Genomic DNA, 15,991 nt, shown 5'->3' on the forward strand with positions numbered 1-15,991 from the left:
AGTGAGAACAGCATCCAACTTGTAAAAATATTTATAGGTGTCTTAGCATTACATAAATTTAAGTACTAATCATAGTATGAAAGTCATCTAAGGTCTATAAAGCCATTTTTCTTTATGGTCTGTAATAACAGTATGAAAAATTATTTTATGACTCAAAAGCTTTGACTATCCTGTTGTGCTGTAAAATTACTTTTTATTTATTATAGTATTGATTACTGGGGGAAAAACCCAATCATTATGAGTTATATATAAGGAATTGTAACAATGAAAGCAGGAAAAATGGAAAGTCAGACTCAGTTATGTGATTAAAACCTCACTCCATAATAAGTATCCCAATATATTTCTGTCATTTTTTCTGATATAGTTTCAGGGCTAAATTAGAACATAGCAAATTGTTTTTTCTTTCTCTGAAAATTTCACTTCTTTCTAGTGTATTCACACTTCAACATGCTGCAATATATATTGTGAACAATAAGAATTTAGGAACCAGTTCTCAAGAAAGAAGTTTTATTTTTAAATTCTTATGTTAGAAAGCCCATAGTCCCTCAGAAGGAGCCATCTCCACTGCTGGAAAAAAAGATTCAGCAGCTAGAAGCGAAATTTGCGGAATTGGAAGGAGGTGAGGAAGAGATGGAAGAGATTGGAGAAGAGGAAAGCGAAGTCACAGAAGCACCAGCAATGCCTCAGATTCCAACTCCACTCACTAATGAATTAGATATAATGCCTTACACACCACCCCAGGTAACATTATTTACATATTCACATTGGTGAAACCTTTCCTTTCTCTTCTTCTTTCTTTTCTATGTGTATGAAGAATGCTGCTTGCTACAGCAGACAAACATATGTCCATGTGTGGTTGGTAATTATGTTTTCTTGATGTGCTAAATAATTAAAATGTTATAGTCAAATATGCTTCATGTAGAAATGATTTTATTGGAATATTTACAGTAAGACAAAGAGAATGTTTAGCAAAAAATGTTATGTTTAGCAAAAAATAACTCCATCTAAAAGAAAATATTTAAAGTCCTATATCGAAACTGACCACCTTTGTCTTGGCAATGGGTACTTGTTCCTAAGAAATAAGAGATTTTTATGAAACGGAAACAAGTTTTTCAGTGTGTTCTAAGCACTAGAGTTCGTCAATATGTGTCTCCAGATTCTAAAGCTTAGAAAAATAGAATGTCATATCTTATATTTAGCCCATCTCATGTACCATATTTTATTGAAGTAATAGAGAACTGATTGCTATGGATAAACATCACACACACAAAACCATATGATGTTGGAAATTTTCCACAGACAAATATAGCACCGGAAAATGTTTACTGTTTACAGTAAAACTGCTTTTCATTATTTTCATGTAAAGGAGAGAGAACCCAATTTACAAAATCTTTACTAGGCAAACTCTATTTGGTGTTAGTTAATGTTGTTCCAAATTAGTCTTTTCAACATTTAGGCACAGCAAACTATCAAGCAAAATAATGTATGCAGCCAAGAATTTTTGTTTACAACACAGCATAATTTTTTTTTGCTTAATTACAAAACACAGCATTCCAATATGTAAATGTCTATGTGCAGTTCAATGGTGGTTGCTGCTATGAAAATGAACACCTATCCACAAGTGCATATACATCAAATAGATTGCAAAAAGGTTTTTTTCCAAAATCTTTACAAGGTTATGTAACTAAATAATCTTGTGATCTTTCCACCTTAGCCTATATGCTGTTTTTCTGTTTAAAGTTATATTAAAGACTGAAATATTTTGCCATCTTCTCTTTTTTATTTCTAATGTATTTATGATGATATTTTATGTAAATAATTTTTATTGCTCTATTTACTAAATTGTCATATTATCTTCCCCATAGTCCACTCCTAAGTCTTCTAAAAGCAGTATAAAGAAGGAAGGGTCAAAAAGAAAGATCAATATGAGTGGTTACATTCTATTTAGTAGTGAGATGAGAGCTGTCATTAAAGCTCAACACCCAGATTATTCCTTTGGAGAGCTCAGCAGACTTGTTGGAACAGAGTGGAGAAACCTGGAAGCCACCAAGAAAGCAGAGTATGAAGGTAAACCAAAACTGTACTTGTGTGAAATCTTCCTTTTTTTCTTACAGAAAAGATTCTGTGTCTCCCATAAGCCTACATGTGTACTGATCCTTAAGCAGAAGTTATAACAGAGTAACTGAACATGTAAAATCCTTTTTGCAGAGCGGGCAGCTAAGGTGGCTGAGCAGCAGGAGAGAGAACGGGCAGCGCAGCAGCAGCAGCAGAATTCCTCCCCAAGGGCCGGCACTCCAGTGGGGGCCCTAATGGGGGTGGTGCCACCCCCAACCCCTATGGGGATGCTCAACTCACAAATGACACCTGTTGCAGGTAAAAACAAACAGAGATTCATAGCATTTCTTCCTTTTCATCTACTTTACCAGTTTCTATCATACTGTAATTGTATAGTTGTGTCAGTTTGTTGTCATCCGACTGAGGGGAGATTGTATTGAATCTTACTTCTTTACATTTAACTTCAAAAATACTGATTTCTGAGCATAGATTTTGTCCTCCCCACTGGAGATAACATCCTTTAATCATAAGCATTGCCACCTTATCATAACTAAGCTGGTAGCAACTTTCTTATCAGCCAATTTATATATAATTTTATCTGTTTACTGTTTTCTTTGAATGCTGCAGAATCAATAAACCTTGGAAAGAGTGACTGTGTACTTGATGAAGTTGGCTCTAGTCCACAAAAATTGTACCACAATGTCATTTTTAGTCTTTCAGATTATACAAGAGTTTGATTTCTCTCATGTGGCACATCAACAGAATTGTCAGGGTTTCGCATTACGTTGTTGTATTATTTGTGATATATTCATGCTGTAAGAAATTGTAATAAACATCTTCATTTGTAGGTACTTTTATGAGTGAAATAATTAGGAAAAGTGGTTTTAGCTATTAGTTGAATTGATCCAAGAACTAAAATATGCCACTTGCTGTCTCAAGGGCACTGGTTTTTGAAAGCACTCTTAAACATCATGTTGTAGACTATTTTTGCAACTAACATTTCAAAAGGAACAATTTCATTCAGACATGTTTAAGTCCAAGATTGGGTCTTATCCTTTTGTTTCCAGCATATTATGAGGGAAAAGTTTAGGACGTTTCATTTTCATTTAAATATAATTCCTCACAATATGGGAATTGTGAAACTGGAGGTGACATAAATTATGATTTAGGGCACAAACTAGCTTCAAATTGTCTATTACAACTGCCTCTCAAACTAGGTATAAATGTGATCTTTACAATTTGTTTTTTTTTTAAATTCCCGAGTCAGAATTACAGTGTTCCCTCACCTATTGCAGGGGTTCCATTTTAGGAACCCCCATGATAAGTGAAAAACCGCGATGTAGGGACGCTATACTGTATATGTACAGTATAGCTCTACCCACTCCTCTCTCCCCCTCCTCTCTCTCTCGCTTCCTCTACTTATATGCTACTTGTCTTTTAAATTAATTTATTTTAAAGCCGCGAAACCGAGTCCGCGGTTAGCAAACCATGAAGTGGCGAGGGAACACTGTAGTATAGTATATTTCTACCAACTCTGATTGCACCCAAAATTGTTCAAATCCAAATCCATGACTCTAACTCCATAGCCCTGCTCAAGATTCCCCCTGATCAACTCTCTTCAGACACAAACAACATTCCTTTATTCTGCCATTCAAGAACTATATCCACTTTATATTTTCAAAATAATGTGTGATACATTAATTTCTATAATATGTTAAAGTAAGCACCCATTGAAGACAGAGAAGTAATCTGTGAAAAATACAGCTCTGTGGCATTGTTTATTTAACAGCATAATGACTTATTTATAATTCTGAAAAGCTATATAAGAAATTATAATTGCGCACCTCATTTTTTTTCTTGAACATACTAGTGCCACCCACCAAAAAATTAAATGTTACAAGTTTTAATGATCTGTCATTGATGAGAAGTGAGGCGGAATAAAAGTTGAATTAAGTTCCCTTGATTAGATTTAGAAGAAATGATTGAACAAATTGAATGTTGTGTTTTAAAATTAATATTTTGTGTTGGGCTACAGTACCGTTCCACAATTTTCAGTGTGCATGTTAACAATGTCATATCAGTTCATACGACTGACATAACATTTTGCATTTGCTTGCAGTAATCACAATTGAATGATGCCAAATACTCTGTTTCATCCTAAAAAATGCCAATAGGCTAAATATTAATTTGATCCAAATGCATTATTTGGCATTATAACATTGTTCATTTTTTACAACATACTAATGTGTATGGCAGTATTTGAAGATGCTTATGTTTGAGTAGTGCATGTTGTTACTATTTGGATCATTTTGCATGTCATTGATGCATGTTTGAAATTTGTTGTGTTCCTCAAGGCATGATGGGTGGGTATCCACCAGTGCTGCCACCTTTACAGGGCCCACTTGATGGCATTATTAGCATGGGTAGCATGCCACCACTTCACCCCGGGGTGCCTCCACCCCATCAGCTTCCACCAGGCATGTCAGGCATCCCGCCACCGGGTAAGAAGGACCTCCTCATTCATTCATTATCTTATTTTTCTGCTCTCTTTCTCCATTTATCCAAATACTGTGGGAAACAATATTTGTGCATTTGTAGCTTAGTTTCTTGATTCATCCTGAATGTCTCGGGGATGGATCACTATCTTAATGCACAAAATGCACTGAGAAACATATTGAGTATTTTTACCAAACACACTGGCATATTAAATATGTTGGCAAAGCAATCTCGTGTGCCCAGTCCAGAAGCAAACTAGTTGAACAATAAAACAAGATAATGGTTTTAAAACATTTTTTTCATTAAAATGGACTTAATTTTTCAAATGATGTGGAATATTGAAGACATATACTATCCAGTCTTTCTGAAAATTTAGAAAGTCATATCATTTATTTAAACTGGATGCCAAAAATAACTCAATCCTGCATTCAAGTACAGTTCAGTATAACACAAGTAATACACAATTATAAAGTCATATGTAGAAGCACCCTTACTACCTTTATTTCTGCTACTAAGAGAAACATCCAACAAATCATAGGACTTTCAGATGGCACAGAAACAGCACTGTGTGATTTTAGGCTTTCAAACGCAAAATGGCTTTTTGTCATTAGCTTGGAATAACACTTCAGTTTTGTTTACCTTTTGAAACACAGGTGTTATGGGTCAGAATGTTTCCTCGATGGTCGGAGCATCAGCATCAGGAAGTCCATTTGGACAGCAAGTAAGTGAATGAGGAAAATATTATGAATTATTTTTTTAAAGTTTTTATTTTTGGAAAAGTGTATTTCAGTGACTTGGTGGGTGCATTTTATTTCCCTGATTATCTAGCCTGGGACTGAACAGATGCAGTTTAGGTATATAAACTGCATCAACAAAAGTTGCGTGGCCATCTTTCCACAATACTTTACTTGTGTATTCCTGCAATGAAAGGGGATGAAATTGATGGTCCTAGGGTTTCTTCCACCTTTAAGGCCCTATGATTTTTTTCCTAAATGGCTCCCTGGCAGCCAATATCAAATGGATGCCTAGATGCCAGAAGAAGTTAGCAATGTAATAAGGAGGCTAGGGAAGAGGGAAGGATTAGCAATATTCTAAAAAACTACTTTCTCATTGTACATTTCAAGCATTGGTCTCTGCTTTCCTGTATCCAGAAAAATCCTTGGACCCTATGGAAGATTAATTATAACAAAACTCGATATTCTGTAAAAAAAAAAATGAACCTCACTCCCCATATAAATAAACAGTTCTGTTAAAGTTTTCCAAGAAATACTTGTGATAGTCTGTTGCAACATAAAAAGGAAAAAGTAAGAATGGTTCAGGAAAAAATAATCTAACAGCACCTTTACATCTGATTTATATTTTAGGCAGGGCTTTTCTGCTACTATAGTTGTCTCTCGTGAAACTTGCTATTTATTTCTGTTCATCTATATCTATTAAAACTAGTACTAAAATAGAAACCAATATTAAAGGTGCTGCTATAGACAATTTTTTCATCTCCCTTTCTTTCCCCTTTTTAGTTTAATTAGATGGCACATAAGACATACGGGCTTTTCTGAATAAATCTGACAGTAACTTATTTTGTTACAAACACTAGGTTATTTTGGTATAGAATTTGAAATACTTGGGGGGCATTGATTGTTTCAGCTACCCATTGCTGAATCTTAAATCTTCGAACTATTTTGACCTAGATTGTCAGGTGTGTTATTTGTGTTGCCTTTTATCTTTCCAGATGGGTATCCTTGGTCCACCTGGACAGCAGGCACCACCCCCCTATCCTGGTCAAAATCCAGGAAACCAACAGGTCATGCAACAGCCTACAACTCCCATGTTTGTATCCCCTCCACCAAAGACCCAGAGGCTTCTTCACTCAGAGGCTTATTTGAAATACATTGAGGGTCTTAGTGCTGATTCAAGTAGCATTAGTAAGTGGGACCAGACCCTTTCAGGTGAGAACACTTGGATTATACACAAACTCTAAAAAATTGGAGACTATCTCTTTAATTCCATTATGGCTGTGCTCTACAAAAAAAAGATGCTCAGTTGCTGTTTCATAATGATGTAACCATCTCCTCATAGACCCAGGCAGGGAAATGATTTGGAAATATAGCATGAATAAATTACAATTTCTGGTACAATTGGATATAGGGTGTTTGGTAATGGTGAATAAATGTCCTTGTTTGGGTTTAAAATATGTTATTCATTATAGCTTTTATCTTTTATATAATAAATGTAAACTGAAAACAACAGTGAATCCCATATTAGATGTAGATTAGAATTTGGCCTAAATTCAATTGCAAGTTTATTGAACCCAAAAGAAAAATACATTGAATGCTAATAATCTATTCCTTAGGCCCCCTGGTGACCCAGCGGGTTAAACCGCCAAGCTGCTGAACTTGTTAATTGAAAGGTTGGTGGTTCAAATCCAGGGAGTGGGGTGAGCCCCCGCTGTAAGCCCCTCATCTGCCAACATAGCAGTTTGAAAACATGCAAATTTGAGTAGATGAGTAGGTACCACTTCAGTGTAAAAGTAACAGCACTCCACGCAGTCATGCTGGCCACATGACCTTGGAGGTGTCTACAGACAACACCGGTTCTTTGGCTTAGAAATGGAGATGAGCACTACCACCCGAGTCGGACACAACTAGACTTAATGTCAGGGGAAACCTTTACCTTTTTATTCTTTAGGCTCCCCAATACCATAGGCAGTTCTCAATTCTTTCTTAAATCCAAACTTTTATTTGTTCAAAATCAGTCTTGTGTCAGCTTTTTAAAACTGCTCCATTTATATTCCCTGTGATTGCATAGAGATAAGTAATTTAAGCAAAGGGGTCCTATGAGTGCACCTCCTTTTATTCTTTCAGCACGAAGACGTGACGTCCACCTCTCAAAAGAACAAGAGAGCCGCCTACCTACACACTGGTTGAAAAGCAAAGGGGCCCATACCACAATGGCAGACGCACTGTGGCGCCTTCGAGACTTGATGTTGAGAGATACGCTTAATATTCGTCAGGCATACAACATAGAAAATGTTTGATCTTCTTTCAATGCCAACATATAAAAAATTGTGGAACAGTAGCTGTTTTAGTTATTGGTGGGGGAAAACAAACTGTTTTTATTGCATCTTACTGTACATTGTGGGATTGTTTTTTTAAAATATATGGACACTTTTAATAAGCATATTTCACTTTTTTGTTATATTATGTTGACTTTTCTTAAATACACCGATTAGTGCATATGGTTCTTCAACCTGGAAGATGATCTTATATTTGGTTATAAATGAAAAAAGGGTTGCATCCTTTTTCTTCACACGGAGGATCTCATGCCATCCAAGTTCTTTAAGTAGCAAGAATATTAACAGTTTAGCTGGGAAATGTGAATCTACATCTTAGCAACATGAATACCCATGTGCTTTTATGGTAGTGACTTCCAATAAATATATCAAGTGAGGCTAAAATAATAAAGCTACTGGGGCGGGGAGTGGATAGAATCAACTTGGTAAATGAAAATCTTAAGTATTCATTCAGAAAGCTGCAGAATAAATAAGCAAGGCAGTTCCTGCGCATCTTCTTTAAGATGTTCCAAATTTCAGGCTGGTTTGTGTTGATGAAACTGGTGATATGAAGAGCTCTACCAACATGAAAGCTTCTGTGTGTTGCCAGTAGGCCTAGACATGTGAGAATGCAGTATCTTATTTTATTTGTCCAGAATGAGACCTGAGCTTATCACAGCAGATTATCCAAGGAAGATTCTTGAGGAAGCATAATGATAAAATATTCAAATATTTTCTATTTCGTTATCTTGCATGGTTCACTTTTTGACAGAGTATATTAATACTGCAAGTCATTAGTAACAACATACTTTTTGGGGGGGGGGGCAGGCTTTTTAAATGTTGCAGAAGTTAAGATTCTTTTGTATTTCTATCACTGGAACTAAAATTTGACGTGGTTCTCTTCAGCTTTAAGTTACTATTGCAAATTTACTCATTTTTAATTGTGATCTTTGACAATAAGTAGGGTCTATAGAAGGGCCACTAGCATATTTTCCATCTTGAAAAATATGTTACACTGATTAGTGATTTGGCTTTTTCAAAAACTATTCTTGCATGGAAAATATTGTACTTCATCAGTTGAGAATGTTAACCAACATACTCTGGATGGATTACAATTATCATCTCAGCACAGTTATTGGCAGAAAGGAAGTTAAACCCTAATTGTGCATTTCTTTATTCAAACAGTCACTGAAGTTTTGAAATAACGTGCCTCCTAATCATTTGGGATCACAGTCTTAAGGTATCTATAATAGCTACAGTTACAATCTAGGTTAATTTCTTAAAGCATGTAAAAGGCCCATAGTTAAGTCTACTACAATGTTTACATTCATTTAAACAGGCTCCTGAATTTGTATAATTCTCTGGTTTTTTGCTTTCATACATAGTATAATTTTCCAGTTTCAGATCCTTCCTCTGTTTAGGAGGTGATTGGTGGCTTACAAAGTCTTCATTTGTAAAAGTACAGCTTCAGAAAAAGCTTAGTGGTGCAATATATTTTTAAGAAACAAACATGGATTTGGAGAGGAATGTACCAAACAACCAGGTAAAACATACATGAATGAATGAAAAATCATGTTTTAGATACCTTGTTTAATTACAAGGTAACTAGATGAAGAACTGTTGTTTTGTTTGCTTCAGGGAATGAACAGCTCACCAGGAAAACAGGTTTATTCTGGATTTCTTTAGTTTATCTGTTCATAGTTATATCACAGTATGTATTTTAATGCAAATCCAGAAAATGGAAATGTGTTTGATGTCTCTGGATCTGTTCAAATCATACATTGTGACAAAACATAGCCTGAAAAAGGACAAGCAAAACTATTAGAGATTCAGTTGTTCTGATGGGGTAGTAACTCAAATTATTATTACAGGGAAGCGTTCTGCATCCTTCGCATTCTGCAGTTGCTGTTACACACATGTTTATTTTGCTATATCTGGAAACCTCATAGAAACTGCTACCACCAGTTCTTTGTTTGTCCCCAGGGAGTTGGCTTAGCTGGCTGTGCAGCAACATTCAATACAAAACTGGCTCAATACTGGGAGCTGTTGAAGTGGGTGTGAAGGTGCTATTCTGAATTATGGCCAGTGTATTTAAATTTCCTCACACATTGCAACTACTCAAAAGTAGTTGGCAGCTAGTCTTGGAGGCAGGTTTTTTTTTTCTTTTTAGCACTTTGAACCACCATAGACTTTTACTAATACAATCACATTGTTTAAGGTACTGCAAAAATTACACCAAAGAACCTAGCATGTATTTATTTTTATTTATTAAAATATTTCTTAAGAACAGGATGAGACACCCCCATTTGATTTTGTGTAGTTCAGAAGGATCAGGATGGACTGGATTGCAGCTTTGTCCTCCCTGGCTACTTAAGTTGAAGGTAGCATTACATCTTCTAAAAGCCCAGGAGTAAACAATGAGAACTGAAAAAGAGGCCTCTTTTGTGGCAGTGCAGAGCACTCCTCCTAGACCGTTAGGCAGGCCCTAATTATCTCAGATGTTATTTATTCCAAAATCATGTCTCTGTGTGCAGGGGGCATTTCAGTAACATTTATGGTAGTTTGAGATTTGATAGCTACAATCCTGGATTGCACAACCAATTGATTGAAGTGCTTTTTAACTCAAAATAGTTTGTAACGGAAAAACAAACCATGTCTTTTGCCAATTTGATCCCACTGTTTTCTATAGTGTCACACTGTATTAAATTAAACGTATGCAAAATGGTTGCCTCAGGTAAGTGGGAAAATACATCAATTCTAAACTACTTTGGAAGGGATTAACCATTCATAAGCTATTCCGTATTTTCCCATCTTTCCTTAAAGAACAAGTGTGTGTAATATTCAAGTTAGTGTTTTATGTTGTCAGCATACAAGCCTTTGGACCTGGTTAATCCATGTCTCGTTTTTGCTCCTGGCTGTACACTTCAATGCGTAAAGTAAATAGTGGTCATTGTGCATGTACTATCACTTTGTCTTTTGGAGGATTTTTAATTTGAATAAAAATAGTTTTCAATTTGGATTAACTAGGTTTGATCCACTGAGATGTCTTTCCCCCTCTAAGTCTTGACATCCGCAAAGAAATCACAACAAACATCTCACCTCTGATGGAAAGACAGTGTCAGACTCCTGTGCATTTTTCTCTTTAGGAGTGAGGAAAGATTGAAAGTAATTCCTTAAGCTACACATTTACTCTAAAGAGTATTTTAAACCATACCCAGGTGTTCAGTATTTCTAAATCATTCTCTTGAAAACCATGAAATCTAGATCATGATTTTGGTTTTGTTACATAGCTTATTTGTGTCTTCTATGGAACATACTATCCTATATTCTTGAGTAGCACTCCTCCCTTGGGTTGTGATATTTTTTCCAGAGACACTGCCTTAGCATTTGAAGAATTAGCTGCAGCAAAGCTTGATGTCCCAATGTCCAGACCACCCAATTTCATGACCAAAGCATTCTCTTTAATAATAGAAATAATGTAGTACTTTGTAATTGAAGAAGATATCTTATTTTGAAAAAGTTATGAATACCTAAATAAATGCCTTAGTTAACAGCCACTGCTTCTGAAGCACAACATAGGTAGCCAGTTGTCTTCTTTATCCTATAAGCAGCTCTAGTTAAACCAGACATAGCAGCAGCACTTTCTGTCATCATATATTCCACAGGATGAGATAGCCAGCCTGAAATATAATAAATTGAATTCAACAATGGAAGTCTAGTAGGATTTGGCACTTGAAAATTCACATCACATCCCAGTGCAGCATGAAATTCATCTTTCTTCCAAGTTCTCATGTTGTCTCTCGGACTGCTTTCTGCGGTAAACATCATCTGTAAAACAATTTGTGATTATTTCTGAAGATGCTGTGAAGTTTTCTTTAACTAAATGTCAAGTTTGTTCTTTAGACAGCTAGCTTACATTTGTACAAAGTTGACATTTAAGATCATCATCATCCAAAAGACTATATTTTGAATACTGGGGTAGTGAATAGACAATACTCATGCCAGTTTCTTTCTGTCGAAAGAATGAAACATATTTTACTAACCTTGATAAGTTTTGACATCCATTTCACATAATAATTTGATTTTCCTTAGTGTGAGACCTCCCACCTGAGATGGAGATCACCAGTACTGATTTCAGTCTCTCCCTAAAATGAAGGGCATATTTGGCTTAATGAGAAGGTGTACTTCAACAAAACTGGTGAAATCCAGTTCAGAAGAGACAGTTTGTTCATAGAGAACAGGACAAAAATCTCTGTTTAAAAAACTTGAATGTATTATTCTCTGGGTGACTGCTGCAAGGTGTGAGATACAGCAAGCCCCATATTGGAGCACGGTAGATGCATTCACTTAAACCAAAGGTATGACCAAACGCCCTGAAATTACCTGACCTTCACTTCCAGCATACCATCAAATGGCCCTGAAAGATCCAGAAATTCCTAGTGAGATAAAGTATTTAGGAATTTCTTAGGTATTCCAGGGTAAGTCTAACTTCTAAGGGATCATACCACAGAATCACCTAGAGGTCCTAGCAAATTACTAGAGAAACTATTTTCCTTTGGGCACAGATAAGTGAAACTTTGGATATAGGTTCTGGAATTATGAGGCCAACTTGATACATTTAAGTGCCCAAAAATGTCTGTTGCTATGTGCCATCAACTTCTATCTTACCTATTGATCAAAGTCCTGAAACTTCAATGAAGTTTTCACTGAAAATTAATTAAATCTGCAAAAATTAGGAAGGGCAACTGAAACTAATGGATTCTGCTAAAAGGTTCAGAGATGTTTGATACCATTAACCATGGAGTCTTTAGTGAACCGTGTACTTAAAGTGATTGCTGAAAACAAGACCATGAAGCCCTTCTAAACAACTGTCAAATCCTGGAGAGAGAGAAATATAATACTTACAAAAAGTCTCTTTGCCAATACGAACATTGATCATAAACCATTCCATAGCACCTCCAAGAAGAAAGAAGAAAGGGAGAAATCTATAAACGCCAAAGCGCTGCTTTCCAGGCACCATATACAATAACCGCTTTATTCTATGGCTGATGTGCATTTTAGAGGGCTATATAATTCTTGTGAGAGAGGGAAGCTGATCCTGGAGGGAAAAATGATTAATAGTTAGTCAACACTGCAGGGGGTAGAGTGGGGTGCAATACTGGCGCATTTTTCAAATGTTTCAATGACAGTTAAGAAATGTGCCTTATTTTCTTGTGTTCCTCCTTGGTACTCTTTTAAGAGTTTCCCAGTATTACACAATTCCATGGCTGATTGGAGATAAACGATCTTAGAATACACAAGTGCACTGATTTGTACATTCCAAGCCTGTCTTACATACATTATGGGTTGTATATCATATTCCTGAGTGCTGGAATAGGACTTTGAAGGTTGATCCCAACTCTGCCATGGAAACCTATTGGGTGCAAATCTTAACTCCTAACATTAAGAGGAAGGTAATAGTAAGTACTTTGTCACAAAAACCTATGATAGGGTTCACCTAAGATGGGGTCAATTTGAAGATACATCAACCACATCATATTCTACATGTGTGGATTATTAGACCCTCTTAATATTTCATGGAGGAAAGATGACAAAATAAAACGGAGCTGGAGCTCTTTCTTCTATTACAATCAGCTCTCCACATTTAGAGGGGTTAGGGGCATAGGAACCCCGTGATAGTGAACACCCATGAATAAGGACATTGCTATTTTTTTACCCGAGAGAATACCTTTAGGAATTTCTGGATTTTCCATCGTGACTATATGGTTGACTTTTGCTGAAAGTTTATAGAATTGCATTGAAGGACCTGGAGAGAACTTTTTTATGTGAATAAACAAATCAGAAAAAGGCCAAAACCACAAATATAATAATAATATTTTTAAAACTTTATTTCCTCCCCGAAGGATGGTTTCCAACATCTATGGGAAAACATTAAATGCCAACAAAGAGCAATGTGGAGGGATGGCGATGCAACCTCAAGATTGGTATCCCAATGCACTTTACATTGGGCTACCTTTTTACCTTTGCATTTGGGCATTCAATGTTGGCTTTTTGTTTGTAAACCACCCTAAGCCCTTGGGGAGAGGGGGCAGTCTATAAATAAAGTTTTATTATATTATAATTATTATTACCAAGTTCGGAAACTGCAGCTGATTCAAAATACAGCAGCCAGATTGATCAAAGGAACATCTAGGAGTGAGCATATTACACCTATCCTAAAGTCACTCTATTGGCTGTCAGTTTCTGGGCAAAGTTAAACCATGCAGGGCTTTAAGGTCAAAGCCAAAGTGTTGGCTTTAAGGCCCTGCATGGTTTGGGTCCAGTTTACCTCCAAGATTGCCTTCTCCTGCACAATCTGCCTTTTAGGACATTGAGGCCCTTTGGGGGGCATTCACTTCAGTCAGCCAGAACCCAACTGAGGGCCATTTCATCAGCCACTGTGGAATGACCTGCTGGAAGAGCTCTGATAGCTAAATCACTGGGAGGAATTTAAAAAGACCCATCTCTTTTGGCAAGCCTACCCAGTCAACTTTCAATCATGAATTTTAAAGCTATGCTCTGTGTCTACTGTATTTAATCTTTGCCCTGTGTATTTTAAATATGCGTAGAAATGTTTTAATTTATGTGTTTTACTGAATGTTTTTATGATGTGTTTAGTAATGTTGTGCCCTGCCTCGAGCCATGAAGAGGGAATTATTATTATTATTATTATTATTATTATTATTATTATTATTATTAGAAACACAACAAGATGAGTCCACAACAGACAAGATCACTCTGCTGGCTGTTGTATTGGATCACACGTCAGATACTTCCCAAGTGTCTAGGACTGTGTGATGTATTGGTGAATAATACATGCAGATCCCAGTAAGGTGGCCTTCTGCAGCTGACAGATGGTAATTTTGTCAGTGTCGATTGTGTTTAAGTGTTATACAGCTCCGGTCCAGCGTACCTGTCCGAACGTATCTCCTTCAACGTCCCACCTCGGAGCTTAAGATCTTCTGAGGAGGCCCTGCTCTCGGCCCCGTCTTTGTCTCAAACACGCTTGGCGGGGATGAGGGACAGGGCCTTCTCGGTGGTGGGCCCCACCTGTGGAATTTGCTCCCTGGGGAAATTAGGTTATCGTCATCCCTCCTCACCTTTAGAAAAAAGGTTAAAACGTGGCTGTGGGACCAGGCCTTTGGGCAATCAGGTTAAAGGACAATTGATAATGTTTGACTATGGCATGGAAGAGGATTTGGATAAGTTAAGCGGAGTAATTATTAGTAGATGGCTAGCTAAACAGCCACCAGACAGGCAATAGCTAATCAGAGTGTAAGTATACTGTTTTAATCTTTATTTATTAATGTTCATGTTTAATTGTTATATTTGTTATTCTGTATTTTATGATGCGGAATTGAATTATTGCCAATTGTAAGCCGCCCTGAGTCCCCCCAGGGGTTGAGAAGGGCAGGGTAAAAATGTTTGAAATAAATAAGTAAGTGCAGGCCGAGGTCTTTAGGCACTGCACCCAGTGTGCCGATTACCACAGGGACCACATTGACTAGCTTGTGCCAGAGTCTTTGAAGTTCAACCATCATCATCATCATTTCTACAATGGCTTGTATACCGGAAAGCTAGTTAAATTTATGTTTGCATGTTTAGTTGAGTTTGTTTTACTAGAAGAGAGGGATCACTCTGCATTACTAGAATATATCAGGCCTGGGCCAACTTGGGCCCACTCTCCAGGTGTTTTGGACTTCAGCTCCCACCATTTCTAACAGCCTGAGACCTCTTCCTTTTCCCCCTCAGCCGCTTATTCATTTCTGCCAGCCTGAAAAGGAAAGGCCCCGAGGCTGTTAGGAATGGTGGGAGTTGAAGTCCAAAACACCTGGAGAGTGGGCCCAAGTTGGCCCAGGCCTGATCTAGACAATAACGGGAACAGTGGGCAGGCTCTGGCCTCCACTCGCTTTGGCCTGCAACTCCCACAGTCCTCTACTGCTGACAAGGGCGGCACGAGCTTCTGGGGGCTGGAGTCTAGAAACACCTGAAACAGACTTCGCACGCCCAACGCCCGCTCACAACCCAAGCCCTCCCCTCCTGAACTCATCCAATCAGGGGTCGCGGAAGAAGGCGCGAGCCCCCACACTCACCTTGGAGGCCAAAGGAGAAAAGAAGCCGGTACAGAAGGATTGAGCCAGGCGCAACGGAAGACCCTTTATCTTGGCCCGCCCCTAGCCTCACCTGATTGGATGCTGTCTTGGAGGCGTGGCCTAAGCGGCCCTTGGGGAGGCGCAACAGAAGAGACCTCATCTTGCCCCGTCCTTAGTCAAGGCAACGGTCTCATATGATTGGCTGCTGTCTTGGAGGCGTGGCCTAGGCGGAGCTTGGGGAGGCGCAACGGAAGAGACC

At 37.6% G+C, this 15,991-nt stretch overlaps 2 protein-coding genes across 8 annotated transcripts in view; one reads left to right on the forward strand and one right to left on the reverse strand.

Moving 5' to 3' along the window:
• PBRM1 (polybromo 1) overlaps positions 1-7,730 on the forward strand; it is a 51,447-nt gene extending 43,717 nt beyond the window's left edge. For 5 of the 7 annotated variants that reach the window (XM_060765869.2, XM_060765874.2, XM_060765873.2 and 2 more), the window contains 7 exons: positions 531-741; positions 1,866-2,067; positions 2,209-2,373; positions 4,410-4,556; positions 5,205-5,272; positions 6,281-6,497; positions 7,413-7,730. In XM_060765869.2, coding sequence (XP_060621852.2) covers positions 531-741; positions 1,866-2,067; positions 2,209-2,373; positions 4,410-4,556; positions 5,205-5,272; positions 6,281-6,497; positions 7,413-7,585 — 1,183 coding nt within the window. In that variant the 3' untranslated portion in view covers positions 7,586-7,730. The remainder of the gene's footprint in view (positions 1-530; positions 742-1,865; positions 2,068-2,208; positions 2,374-4,409; positions 4,557-5,204; positions 5,273-6,280; positions 6,498-7,412) is intronic. The other 2 variants (XM_067463608.1, XM_060765876.2) reach the window with 1 other exon arrangement.
• A 3,309-nt stretch (positions 7,731-11,039) lies between these two features.
• UQCC5 (ubiquinol-cytochrome c reductase complex assembly factor 5) lies at positions 11,040-15,831 on the reverse strand. The gene is made up of 3 exons (XM_060765884.2): positions 15,733-15,831; positions 12,506-12,698; positions 11,040-11,428 (listed from the first exon to the last, which is right to left on the reverse strand). The coding sequence occupies exons 2-3, from the start codon at positions 12,654-12,656 to the stop codon at positions 11,370-11,372; spliced, it is 210 nt and encodes a 69-aa protein (XP_060621867.1). The 5' UTR covers positions 12,657-12,698; positions 15,733-15,831; the 3' UTR covers positions 11,040-11,369.
• Positions 15,832-15,991: the final 160 nt, after the last annotated feature.

This window comes from Anolis sagrei, chromosome 2 (genome assembly GCF_037176765.1).
Source record: "Anolis sagrei isolate rAnoSag1 chromosome 2, rAnoSag1.mat, whole genome shotgun sequence".
Lineage (NCBI taxonomy): Eukaryota > Metazoa > Chordata > Lepidosauria > Squamata > Dactyloidae > Anolis > Anolis sagrei.

Coding starts and splice junctions, on each gene's coding strand:
- UQCC5 (XM_060765884.2), bottom strand. CDS start 12,656: ATGCACATCAGCCATAGAATAAAGCGGTTATTGTATATGGTGCCTGGA. Junction 11,429..12,505: donor TATTGGCAAAGAGACTTTTT/GTAAGTATTATA, acceptor ATTGTTTTACAG/ATGATGTTTACCGCAGAAAG.